Raw genomic sequence first — 13,625 nt, 5'->3', positions numbered from 1 at the left:
TCGGATTCTTTAAACTGTTCCCTGACGCTGCAGCATCGCTCTCCGACGACCGCGTTCGGCCGTTTCGTCCGAAATCTCTTCAAACACAGAGCGGTTGCGATGAGTCTCTTCTAATTTTTTGGTACAGAAACATCGGCCTAAATGTTTGAATCTCAGCAGCGCGAAATTATGACGATTGTCGAGCTGAACTGACGTAAAAGTCGCATTAATTCCGATCTTGCTGTTCAGACCGAGTCGCATTGCCGCAGATCGGATACGTATCGGATTTCAGTACCGCATATGAAAGCGTCTCAAATCAAAATTGAAAATGTCAGATTCAGTGCGGTTTTTGTTGTTTACACTGCCACACAGATAACACACCTGTGTCACATACGGAGAAAAATATCGGATTTGGGCCACTTTTACCTGCTGTGTAAACGTAGCCTAACTTGTTTAGTAAAGCAATAAGCCACGAGCTCCGCTTCAAGTTGTGCCTAAGAACACCCTTCCGGTGATAAAATCGCAGTAACCAATGCTCTTAAGTGGCTTACTGCTTTTATAAAACAGCGGCCAACATGGAATATGATAAAATACACAATTGTTCAGAAAATAATTACTATATAGTAACTATTAATAAGAATTGACATAAACAAGTATTCCACCAATAAATATAGTTCCTTTAGAGTACGGTATCGTTACCAAACAACCATGGACCGTTGCATGAGGAGAACGTTGGGTCGCCGATGGCTGTATATTGCAGTCATTTCATGAATTTATAAATATTTGTCCTATAACAATGAACATATGACAACACAACACTGTTTAATGCAAAAAACTTTTGCTTTGTAAGAACAAGGAGATTCACTCAAGAGAGGCCCGGAATATTCTGTAGCAACTCTCACGAGGACGAATCAATCTGAGCAAAACAACGTTCATTGTGCTCTTCGGTAAATGGAGCTTCGAACAAGCCGGGATGCCCCTGCGTCAGAGCGACGAGGTAGGCACCGGACAGCCGTCGCGATGTTAAACCTCCGTTTGCAGCTTCTGGGTGTAGCATATTTTTTGGTTCAGACTGCTTCATCCTAACAGGAGTTACAACAGAAATCCACAAATGATGCACTATTTGGCTTTAGAGGCTAGAATTTTTAAACTTTCATAGCTAGCACACTATTTAGGGAATACAGAGCCGTTTGGGATTCAGCACGGTTTTGATTATATACGGACATTTGAAACTTGTAATCCCTTCAAGTGACTTTTATACTGCTGATTTACAGTTAATCATGACGTAAGTGCTTTAATTCAAGCCTGTGATATTAAAGTTGTTCAGGCTGTTGGCTTTTAGCCTGTTAGCTAGCTGACCAGCCTAATTCTAATTGAGAACTTCAGTTGCCAGTTCCTCAGTTTGAACAAAAACTTGTTCTTACTTCATCAATATACTCGGTGGTCCATGCGAGCAGCAGCAGAGTCAAAGATTAATCCGTTAACAGCACAAGATTTTTTGTGCCGCGGCGCAGTAAACAGAGTTGAGTTGTTGTGAGGTGGTCATATGTGTGGGTATATCGTGGATTTCACAACAGCTTCGAACGTGGCTCAGCCAATCAGATTTTAGAACCGGCACTGTCCGTTTTATAAACATTATTTGAGACTGTATCATGGCACATTGGAGAGTTGCATGATCCATTCACACTGGTTCTTTTAAACTGGTTAAAATCTGTTCTCTTTAAGTTCCACTGACTTAAGTTTACACATAATACATAAAAACAAAAGAAGCAGACAGAAAAGTTCCTGCCAGCCTGATAACATCTGCAGGTTCTGACACGATTGCTTTGGATGACCAACCATTCTATGCCATTAAAAACGCTGGATTTTGTGGCGCAATCTGTAATAAGTGTAGTATGTTATTCTATTCTATGAATTTCAGTTTCTGCCAGGAATTTTAATTTTGGTTCATAACTAATTTTAATAAAAGAATATTTTCAGAAAAAAGTGCACAATACACAAGAAATATACCTTTGAGACAAAGCCATAGTCATCAGTCTGACACTGACGGTACACATCAGCAGCTCCTCTGGTGCTTTTACACAATTCCACACAGTCCAGCAACAGATCTGTGACACAGACACATTTACTCCGTCACAGCCATCAGCTAAAAGATTGTGCAGGAGGACAACCGTCGGCAGTTCAGAGAAATATCTGTGTCTGATTATTAAGAAGTAAACAGTAAAATGGAAAAAAAAATCTAATCTGCAGTTTCTGATTTATCTTAATCTTTTAAGATGTCTACATATTAAATAATTTAATGTAATAGACCTGCTTTTAATTTTAAGACTCTTAGAGCTGACTCATTAATGCTTGTTTCATTCAAAGGAAATCAGGAAAATCTTGTTCAGTGAAATGTTACCTGTGGCAAAGCAATGTAAGGATCAAGTGTCCTTTCTATAGTTTAATATTTAGAAAGTGGAGCAGTTTTACTGCAGTAAAGTTGCAGGTACCTGTGTGGCAGATAGTGATGGCCTGACAGGCAAGCTTGTGGATGAGCGCCGGTAGGTTAACTCTTTCAGGCAGCACCATCGGGACGTTATCCTCCAGCATCTGGCAGAGGCGCTGAGCCGTGCTAAAGAGAACTCTACCTGTGCTGGAGTTGGGATGATGCTGGTACAGCTCACTAAAGAGGAGCAGAGCTACTTGTTACTCAGTGTAGGTGATCACACAGCTTACCTAATGACCTCGATGCATCATGAAACAACTGAACTGAAATGTACTTGAATAATTGATCTTATCGTATGCATACATTTATAAATGTGCTTCCCCTGAGTCACATGAAGTGCCACCACATCTTTTTAATCTACCAAAATCACAGGACAGCTCAACATGATTGGAGTACAATACTAACTGCTAATTCTCTAATGGCAGTTAAAAGATACTCTTATTAAGAGACCAATTATGCTTTCTTGGACTCCTGCCCACAGTTGGCCTTGGCATCACTGGGATCAAACTTGTGATCTCCTGACTTTAGGGCCAACACAGACAAATGCTTTCATTAAACGCATAAATTGCCCCTCAAATCCCGGGAGCAAAATTTACCCTTAATGAAAAGGTTTATTTCTAAAAACTGGCATTAATGATAAGCACAAACTGGAACTCTGTAAAACTATAATTGTGCATGGCAGTTACACAGTTTATTACAACAACAACTTATTCAACAACCCAGTAAAGGAGAGAAATGCAGCATGTAGCAGGTTATAACATAAATACTATATTAACATTTTTGGTTACTTACTTGGGGTGCTCCTTTTCTAGATGCTGCTGAACTGGTTTCTCAATAGTATCATTACAGGGAGCCACCACCTTGTGCATGATCTCAAGCATCCATCACCAGCCTAAAGAGCATAATAACAAAATACAGTTACTAAAATGGATAGTTGTGCTCCTAAAATGTGACTGGCTGAGTTACATTGGAGGCAACTGTAAAATACTCGATATGTGCACACCTATGACCAGCTCACAACAACCGAGACTGTGATACTGCTCACACTGACCACCAAGCGTATTGACAGATGAAGAATCTGGTTTTGTTTAAACTAAAGAGCTGACAGCTTATTTTATTCACAGTAAGGATAAACGAAAGCAGATATTTTTTATCATTCCGAAATTGCAACTCAAATTATAACAAAGATTAGAAGATTATTCTGCAGTGTTTAGACCAATGTTTCTGTTTTGTTTTCCATTTTTAGAACAGTGATAATCTGTCAAACAGTCTTGTCCACTATTTAAACATGATCAAATAGAGGGATGTTCTTAATAATGACTCACAAACTTAAAATAACTCCCACAGAATATGTACTTAGACACTTTAGGCAAACTTGTCAACCATTTAAAAATAAATATGTTTATCGAATAATAGTCAGGAGATGTACCGCCATGGTCTAGTTCTTAATCTATCTCCGTCGGCTCATCGTAACTTCATCAATTTCCATTGGCTCCTCCTCTTCCACTTTGTCATCAGTTTCCATTGGCTCTTCCTCATCCACTTTCTCATCAAATTCCATAGGCTCCGCTTCATCAAGAAACAAGTTAGAAAAGCTCAAGCTAGTTAAACATGGCTGTTTGAAAGGAGATCATTTTTGCACATTAATCTCTGGTGAAGTGCTAGAAAACTTTTATTCCAGTCCAATATTCACTGATTATATTACTCTGTTATGATGCAGCTTCAGAATGTGTGATGTCATAGATGTTCAAAGGACTGTGGACTGAGATATTCTATTTTTTGGTCAATGGCCTGTTAAACTTCTCTATCAGATTCAAAAAGAGAAACAGACAGTAAGACATTGGAAATATGCACTAGCTAAAACACAGAGCAACATACTGCCGTATTATCTAGGTTTCAGTGTGCTGTTCCATAGTCCTATGGAGCACATTAAGCCCCAAATAACTAATCGATTTAAGTAGTTCTTATACACTATGCACTATTGCACAAAAGTCTGAGATCACTTTATCATTTTTAATAATTATTAATTTATACAAATCAATTATAGAATGTAGACTGAATATAGAGTATTGTGTCACAGACCATGCTTCCATTTATTTAATTGAAAAATCATTGAAATTACTCCAATCAAAACAGCCCTTAAATATAGAAAAAACAAAACAAAATGTACATTTGACACTAAAGTACACAAAAGCTTCCAACACCAAATATAATGAAGAAAGTAATGTATAGTGTATTAACTCTGTTTGGGCAGAGTAAGTTTAAAATAAGGAGGTGTGATAATGTAAACTTTAGTGCCGTTAATTAGTGATTGTAGTCCGGTCCGAATGCTCCATGTCAGTCATTTTTACCAACGTGCATATCAGTGTATAGACTTTGACGCTGCTCTTTTAGCCACGTTGTGCAGCAACGTTTTACTTGACACACTGTGTGCGCGTCATGTGGTTATTAATGTGCTCCCAATGTTTCGGGAGTATGTTTTTGCTATGGATTAGTAGAGATTTCAAAATTTATCTGCATGCTTCCGTTTCCATTTCTATCAATATCAAAAGAAGTGATGGCATGAGATAAATGTGAAAACTTATCAGATACACATTTTAAAATGTAAGGAAAACGTAAAAGAAGTCAAAGGTACAAGGCTGTGTACGTGAATGCCTTATTAGGACTACACTGGTTGGTAAAGAACTACAAATTCTGCAGTGCACCATATTTGGCACAGGCAGGAACTTACAGAGCCAGTATGTATTTTAGAAATGTTATTTTGTACCTCTTTTGTATACACTTTGTGTTTTTTCACGATATATTTTTGTAACAGTAGAACCTCTCTGCTGCGTTAAAGGCACTAAGGCGTCCCTGGGATGACCAGTTTCTACTATCAACTGGCTTGATGCCACTCTGTTCCCAAAGGTAAGGTAACGTTAGATGCTTTTAGATGAAAGCAACGTTTAGCTGTAATAGTTTGCAGAATTGGCTTAAATGGACACACTTTGGTTGATAGTTTCGTAATTTTCATGATATTTTTAGTATATTATTTCTGTTGGTTACCAGGTTAGCTCACAATCTAGCTAAGATCTAAGTTCAGTAAACCGATTTACGCTAGCTAACAAGAGGCTGATTATCTAGGTTAGCTAGCTAGCATAGCCAATTTCAAGCTACCTAGCTGGCATTAAATGTCGACCACCCTGTGGACTATTCCAGTCATAATGTAACAGTTTAGCCACTTGTTTTCCAGCCTTTGTAAAACAAAAATTCCTTATTTTTATCCTCAAATACTGTATACACTGGTGTATTATGGGCTAACAACAAAACTGGTTTCACATAAACATACAAAGTAGGTTATTCAACTCCCATGAATAGTTATGTGGGGAATTGCTTATCGAGGAATTGCTTCGTCATTTAAAATCAGTTCAGTTTTCAATCTTTTTTTTTTATATACCACTTTCTATAAGATGTCCTAAGGACACTTTTGAGAGCAAACTCTTTTATCCTGTCTGTTCTACATTCTCAGTCTAAACTCTAAACTCTCACTCATTTTGGCAGCTGCTTTGTTCTGATTACTTTGAAACAAGACTGTTAAGAAAGTCACAAAAGCATGCAGGCACAGTGAGGCATTTATAAAATTAAAGTTTGGTGATTCATCTGATTAGTTAGTCATTAGTAAATGCCTTAATTACTGGTAGATCATGAACCCTTAATGTAAAGTTATTTTTCTTTCAAAGTAAAGGTAAGTGTTCCGTCTTCTGTCTTCTGCTTAGTCACACAGTATGAACTACTTTTCACTTTATCCAAAGTTTAGTCTCAAAATAAAGGTTTTGGTTGAAAAGCTTTGAACTACTGGCAATGCAGCTTGGTCTCCCATCCAGCCACTGAACAGCCTTGCTTAGCTTCATAGATCAGTCAAGCCTAAGGGATCTCAGCCCCATGGATGCACTGGTTTTGGTAATACTGGTTTCAAGTATTGGCTATTAAAAGTATCTCACCACTCTATTAGGACTCAATAGAGGCTGACTTTTTAAAAATTCTTACATTTGAATCAAGTTATTTTTATTTCAAAGTAAAGGTAAGGTTCAAAACCTGATTTCAACTTCTAATGTGAGTTAGTTTTCAATACAAGCTCTGACCAAGCCCCACATTGCCTAATTTCTGACATGAGACCAGACCAAGATTTCTCATAGATTTGTATACACTGGCTGAAGCTGGTAGCGGATACACGTCTTCTAAAGTAATTCAGTAGAATACAGGGTGATTCAAAAAGATTAATTCGGTTTCAAAATGATTTATTTCACTTCTAAATCATTACAGAACAATGCAGTACATTGTAAACGGTTTAAGTGAGCATAAAGTTTATTATGTAATTTTACAAGTGCTCAATATAACCTCCAGCTGTACGGACAACATCAACGCCATGGTCAAATTCATCCCATAATCGATTGAGCATGTCGGGTGTCACTGTACTCACAGCTCTTTCAATGTGATTTCAGAGATCATCCAGTGTTGTGGAACCAACGACGAATGCTCTGAGCTGTTTGAGGGTCACCGCCGATGAAAATCACGTTGAACAGTTATGATGGATTCACTCTTATTGAAGTGGAGAAAGCAAAAAGCTTTCTGCTCAAGGGGTTGCCATCTCCTCGCAGACTGAAGGGAGCCATCTTCCGGTGACAGTCAGAAACTCTATGACTCCCTCTTTCAATCAATATGTGTTTGGTTCCTAGGTGCCTCACGGTTGTAAAAATATGTTGCTTTGAAATCAGATTAATCTTTTTGAATCACTCTGTATAACCGAGTACATGCAGACTTCCTATGTTCTGTCATAAGTCTTCTGCTTAGTCCCACAATATAAACTACTTTTCACTGTATCCAAAGTTTAATTTCAAAATAAAAGTTTTGGTTGACAAGCTTTGAACTGCTGGCAATGCAGCGTGGTCTCCTCTCCAGCCACTGACCAGGGCCTGCCTTGCTTAGCTTCATAGATCAGTCAAGCCTAAGGGTTCTAACTGGTTGTGGCTGGCTTCCAGTATTGGCTATTTAAAGTATTCCATCACACTATTAGGGCTCAGTGGAGAGGAGCAGTTGTTTCTTCTGTGGTGCAGTCCCCTGTGTCCGGCATCTCCCCCTTCTCCCCTCCGGGCTGGTGGAGCTCTGCTCCCAGCCTACATTCTCTTTTCTTTTAAGTTTAGAGATCGACGGTGAAGACAAGCAATCGTCAACGCAAAGACCAAGATGACGCCTGAAAGTAACAGTGCAGTTTATAATTGCCTAAAAATATGGAACTGTTTGGTGGCCCACTAGAACTTAGTTTAGAAACACTGGTCTAAAATGTTTAAATATGTATGTTTTTTAAATGTTAAGTTTGTTTGTGTTACTTTGAGAAAAGTTAAATACATTGTGTTACGGCTTTATCATTCTGTTGAATGTTTTCTTATTTCATGTAAAAAATATGGTTGCAGCAAGATCTAGAATTATAAAAAGTCTGTTTGGTAGTTCTAAACTTGACTAGTATGGTAAAAACTGGTTTATTTTCAAAAGATGGTTGAAGATCTGGAAAAAATGGATTTAAAACTCTAAACCTGTATGTCATAGAGTTACTACTGTTATTGGTACAACTAAATGCAGTACTCTTGTTGTTGGGTTCACAAGTTCTGTATAGGTGTAATATAAGGGCAAATGCTTGGTATTACAGGCATCTGAAGCCAGTGCTGAGTCTAGGGAGGTGTCTGCTTTTTGCTAAGTACTGATTTTAACCCTTTACGCTGTAGCCTTCTTGGAGCCTACTTTATCTTTTAAGTGTAGAGATTGACGGCGAAGAATGTCCATCAACGCAAACACCAAGACGATGCCTGAAGGTAACAGGGCATGCCCAGTTGTGTTTTTTAGTTGAGCACTTCTAGTGCTAGTAATCTAATGGGAGATCTGTCTGGAGACAGTACTTCGGCAATGTTTGCTTCTCAGTAGATAAAATCATAAAATCAGCCTAGCAACCAAAATGCATTTTGAATGGTCACATTTGGGCCAATACTTTTAAAGAAAAACAAAAACAACGTCCATCAGTGCTCCGCACACCTGCCTCAACAGACGAAGCTGTTAGCTAGTCGGCTAGCTTACCATTAACCCTGAAGAGAATTTTGCTAATATTAGTTAATTGGCTAATATTAGTTAAAGTCCAGCCAATAAGAGTAGATGGATCAAAGCATGACAATTAGAGCATTGTTTTTCGGTGGGCATCTCTGGAACATCCTTAAAAAAGAAAAAAATGTAGGTACACCAGTGAATACAATTATTAACATACTTTATAGAGACAACAAATAGTTCAGCACAGTCCTACGCATATTAGTACATGTATGTAATGATTGTGTTCTAAATAAAAAAACACTAGGTGGTAATAATATTAGAGGACTACAATAGTACACCAAAATATGAACCACAAAACCACCAAGTTCTTTCCATCTTGAGATTTACATTTTCAATATTTTGATCTAATGTGAAGTTGAAGAGAGACTTTTTATTTTACCTATCAGCTACCCAGCTGGCACATGATCGACCTTCAACGTTGAAATGTGGTTGAAATAATGTCAGTTGTTGTTTCAACGTTGAAAAAACGTTGAAACAACTGTTAATCTTGGATGGTTGTGAAATGGTTAACAAGATACTAATAAATCAACGTTGAAATTTCAACTTTAAATCAACAAAATGTATTAATCATCCTGCTTTATAAATATGATCATTATTTAGGGCATTAGGGCATTATTAAGCATGCAATGCATTGAACCCTATTGGAACTGTCAAGATTTTTAGGGTTCAAGCACGCAGTGCGTAGAACCCTATTGGAATTGTCAAGATTTTTCTTATTATTATTAGGGTTCAAGCACGCAGTGTGTAGAACCCTATTGGAATTGTCAAGATTTTTCTTATTATTAGGGTTCAAGCACGCAGTGCGTAGAACTCTATTGGAATTGTCAAGATTTTTCTTATTATTAGGGTTCAAGCATGCAAAAAGACACTGATCCTCAATAATTATCAAAAACATTTTGACTTTTCCACTCAGTGTATTGAGGATCAATCAATTAATTACTGCAAACATGGCATTGCTAGCTTGATTTGCTATAACTCAACAGTCATTGGTCAGATCATCTCCAAACTTGAAGGATATTTACACATTTAGACTTCAATCGTGTCTGCCAATTTTGGTCCAGATTGGCCTTTAGGGGGTGCTTTAGCACTCAAAAACACTTAAAAATCAACTAAAATGCTATTACAATGTTATTACAAGGTCGACATATAAACAATTGGTGCCATGTGACTCAGTTCACTCGCTTGAACAACTTTCTAATTACATGTTATGTCAAAAATTGCACTGCTTGTCTTTTATTTTGGCTTATTCATTCAAAGATTTCACTATGCAAAGGCTTGTTATACAAAAGTCCAAGGGTCATTCTGATCAAAACTTGGTGAACGTCTTTGGATATGGGCCCTGATCAAGAATGATACCATACTGTGGCCTTTTCACTAATTCTGACCCACTTTCACTGAGCTCCTCACACTAATAGGGCCTCTTATGAGTGCATTGGGCCTAATTATGGCCTACATCAAATCATTGGCTTAAATATAGAACCAATTCACTGTGCAAGTGCAACTTCTTGGATATTCTACAAAGCAGTGTAGATCAGTACATATGAATGCAAACCTATAATGTGTTTAAAACACCACTGCTTCTTGTTTAAGGCAACTGAAGGCCTTTTGATGAACTGACTTCCTATCAGTTCTGTTCACTCTGCCTATAAACAAGACCCACAGCTTGAGGCATTTTTAGGCCTAATGGGCTAAACGAAAAGTTTGAGCCTTTTTAGGCCTAATGGGCTAAACCAAAACCTTAAGGTCATTTTAGGCCTAATGGGCTAAACCTGCAGAAGGGCCCGTACTGCTGTTGCATGCTTGAACCCGCTCATTGCCGCTTGCGGCTATATTTTATTGAAATTGTCAAGATTTTTCTTATTATTAGGGTTCAAGCATGCAGTGCGTAGAACCCTATTGGAATTGTCAAGATTTTTAGGGGTCCAAGCACCTTTAGGTGCATGGGACCCTATTGCTTTTGCTCAGATTTTTCTTCTTCTTCTTCTTCTTCTTCTTCTTCTTCTTCTTCTTCTTCTGCCCTAAAACGGTTTGTGGAGAAGACACTGTAAGTCATCCAAAGACCAAACTTAGAGGGTAGGTGTAGAGTCCCCCCCACTACTCAGGCAACTGAAATGACCCCAGTTGGCCTGATGGTGGCGCTATAGAGCAACATTTTACATTTTTGCCCATATCTCCTGAACCATGGGGGCTACCCTCAAAATTCTTGCTTCTACATAATCCTTGCTTTATTCTACATCAAAGCCCCACTGCAAGTTTTTAGCTCCGCCCCCAAATTTATCATCATAATTGGCAAAATATGTGACATCTACATTTTTCTACTAGTCTGAGGTTTTTCAAGATATCAACACAATATTGGTCTCCAAATGTTCAGGACAGTCTGGAGGTCAAGAATTATCAAAAAAATTTGAATATTTATAAACAGTATGGCTGGCACGTGCCAATTAATCCCCTGTGGGTTTGGCTTAATTCACATAAATGGCTACAGATCGAGAATGCTTTGGCCAATTCACATCAAAATTATCAGTCCTGTACCCCACATGATTCTGTGGAAGCCCACCAAGGTTGATACCGATTCCTCAGTAGGGGGCACTATAACAGCCAAAAATCTGTTTCTCAGCAACCGCTTGGCCAAATGAGCTGAAACTTTGCATGCTGTATCCATAGCCTAATATTTACAAGATCTATCAAGGACAACTGAATCATTTGACAAATATGGCCGCCATTGGCCAATAAGCTTTCAACAGGCATTTGGAGGGCTTAGCATTGGCCAATCATCACAAAAATTATATCATGTGTCCACATAGGCAATCTCTAATAGCCTATAAAGTTTGACCTCAATTGGCCATGAGGTAGCGCTACAGAGTATAAACAAGAATAAGTCCTATAACTTTGATCATATATCAAAATAAATCAATAAATGTCATTGCTTACACTGAGTATGACATTTTATCCAATACAAGTCTTTTAAAATTCTGTAAAGTTTTTCTTTGATTGATCAATGTTTGAAAATTGAGCTTTTCGAACTAGTCTGTGGATTTTAAAACAACTGTTTCAATTTTGGTCTTAAAACAATCTGTGGAGTTCGTAGGTAATTAATTATCAAAAAAACCTAGACTTTATTGCAAACAACAGACATGAGACACCAATGAATCTGTTCGGCCTGGCCTTTTCTGACTTAGGGGGCTATAGATTCTTTAGTTTTTAGGTGATTGTGATAAATCTTGGTAAACTTGTACACTACTGTTTTCTGATGAAACATGCAAAGTTTCTTTTAAATTGATTATCATAAGCCCCTACAATACTTAATCTAGTGCGTAATTATTAAAATGTCATTATATTCTTCTATGAATTAAATAAAGAAAAGATAATGTTTTTAAATTACACATCTTATTAACGTCTAAAACAATTATATGTCTGTTCCAAAATTGCACAGGAAATGTGGAAATTTGAGTTAAAGCCAGGATGGCCACATAATTAATAAGGGTAATATATTTTCTGCCCAGCAGAGTGAGCATCAGCATTAAATGCAAATTATGACTTCAAACATTCTTATGGTCATAGTCTTTGCAACATCTATCTTGCGGCAAAGGAACTTTCTGAATTTTATGTATTCCACTGAGCCAAGCAATCTTGCTTATACAAGTCTTTTAAAAAACTCTATTGTTTTTCTGTAAATCATCGGAGTTTGAAAACTGATGTTTTCATACTGCTTGCTGAAATGTTTTTGCATTGTCTCAAACTTGGTCTCTAAACAACCGTCGAAGTCTAAAGATCAATAATTATTTAAAAAACCTTGGCTTTTAAGCACAATGTTATTGCAAGTTATGGATCAATCAGTGCGGTCCAGCCTATTCGGAAACAAGGGACCACAAATCTGTCACTTATGCTCCGATTGTGACTAAAATTGATACATACATTGAAAATTATCAGTTGAGGAAACCTATGAGATTTGGCTTGAATTGGCTTAAGTTGGCTCTTACAATGCTCAATGTACTGCCAACAATCTAAAATGTAATTATTCCTGTCAAAGATTAAAATAAAGACATGACTATTGTTTCAAATTCTGCATCTTAATAAGAATTAACACTTTGCAAATATGTGTAGGTTGCTTAACTGTACAGGAAATCATATAATTTGATTTCAGCAAATTTTAATTAGAGCAAGAGGTGTTTTATATTTCTCTGGCCACCAGAGGGAACCAAATCAGTAACTGCAAATGTCAATGTTCAACTAATTAATAAAAAATATACTATTAGTGGAAAGCTTTACTCTATGTATTTTGGTCAAGACAATTTCTGTACTTTTTGCTTTCCACCGGGCCTGACAATTTTGCAAATACAAGTCTTTTAAAAAACTTTATTGTTTTTCTGTAAATCATCGGAGTTTGAAAACTGATGTTTTCATACTGCTTGCTGAAATGTTTTTGCATTGTCTCAAACTTGGTCTCTAAACAACCGTCGAAGTCTAAAGATCAATAATTATTTAAAAAACCTTGGCTTTTAAGCACAATGTTATTGCAAGTTATGGATCAATCAGTGCGGTCCAGCCTATTCGGAAACAAGGGACCACAAATCTGTCACTTATGCTCCGATTGTGACTAAAATTGATACATACATTGAAAATTATCAGTTGAGGAAACCTATGAGATTTGGCTTGAATTGGCTTAAGTTGGCTCTTACAATGCTCAATGTACTGCCAACAATCTAAAATGTAATTATTCCTGTCAAAGATTAAAATAAAGACATGATTGTTTCAAATTATGCATCTTAATGGCACATTAACACTTTGCATAATGTGTAGGTTGTACTGTACAGGAAATCCTATAATTTGATTTCAGCAAATTTTGGTCAGATTTTTCTCTGGCCACCAGAGGGAGCCAAATCAGTAACTGCACGTCATTGTTGACAAATACATGGAAAGCTTTACTGTATGTCTTTAAGCAAAGAGCATTTCTGAATGTTTTTCACTAAGCCTAACAATTTTGCAAATACAAGTCTTAAAAAACTTTCAGCAATATCACAGTTGA

At 37.3% G+C, this 13,625-nt stretch overlaps 1 protein-coding gene across 1 annotated transcript; it reads right to left on the bottom strand.

The window, feature by feature from the left end:
- Positions 1-9: 9 nt before the first annotated feature.
- Positions 10-3,997, bottom strand: LOC118827688 (kinetochore-associated protein 1-like). The gene is made up of 5 exons (XM_036599129.1): positions 3,897-3,997; positions 3,260-3,359; positions 2,472-2,644; positions 1,990-2,087; positions 10-75 (listed from the first exon to the last, which is right to left on the bottom strand). Exons 2-5 carry the CDS (start codon positions 3,346-3,348, stop codon positions 10-12), a joined length of 426 nt encoding a protein of 141 aa, XP_036455022.1. The 5' UTR covers positions 3,349-3,359; positions 3,897-3,997.
- Positions 3,998-13,625: the final 9,628 nt, after the last annotated feature.

The sequence above is a fragment of the Colossoma macropomum genome, unplaced genomic scaffold (genome assembly GCF_904425465.1).
Source record: "Colossoma macropomum unplaced genomic scaffold, Colossoma_macropomum, whole genome shotgun sequence".
NCBI classification, from domain to species: domain Eukaryota; kingdom Metazoa; phylum Chordata; class Actinopteri; order Characiformes; family Serrasalmidae; genus Colossoma; species Colossoma macropomum.
Note: the sequence above shows the minus strand (reverse complement) of the source record. Positions and strands in the feature narration are given on the sequence as shown.

Coding starts and splice junctions, on each gene's coding strand:
- LOC118827688 (XM_036599129.1), bottom strand. CDS start 3,348: ATGCTTGAGATCATGCACAAGGTGGTGGCTCCCTGTAATGATACTATT. Junction 2,088..2,471: donor CATCACTATCTGCCACACAG/GTACCTGCAACT, acceptor TCTGTGTCACAG/ATCTGTTGCTGGACTGTGTG. Junction 76..1,989: donor ACTATGGCTTTGTCTCAAAG/GTATATTTCTTG, acceptor GTGTTTGAAGAG/ATTTCGGACGAAACGGCCGA.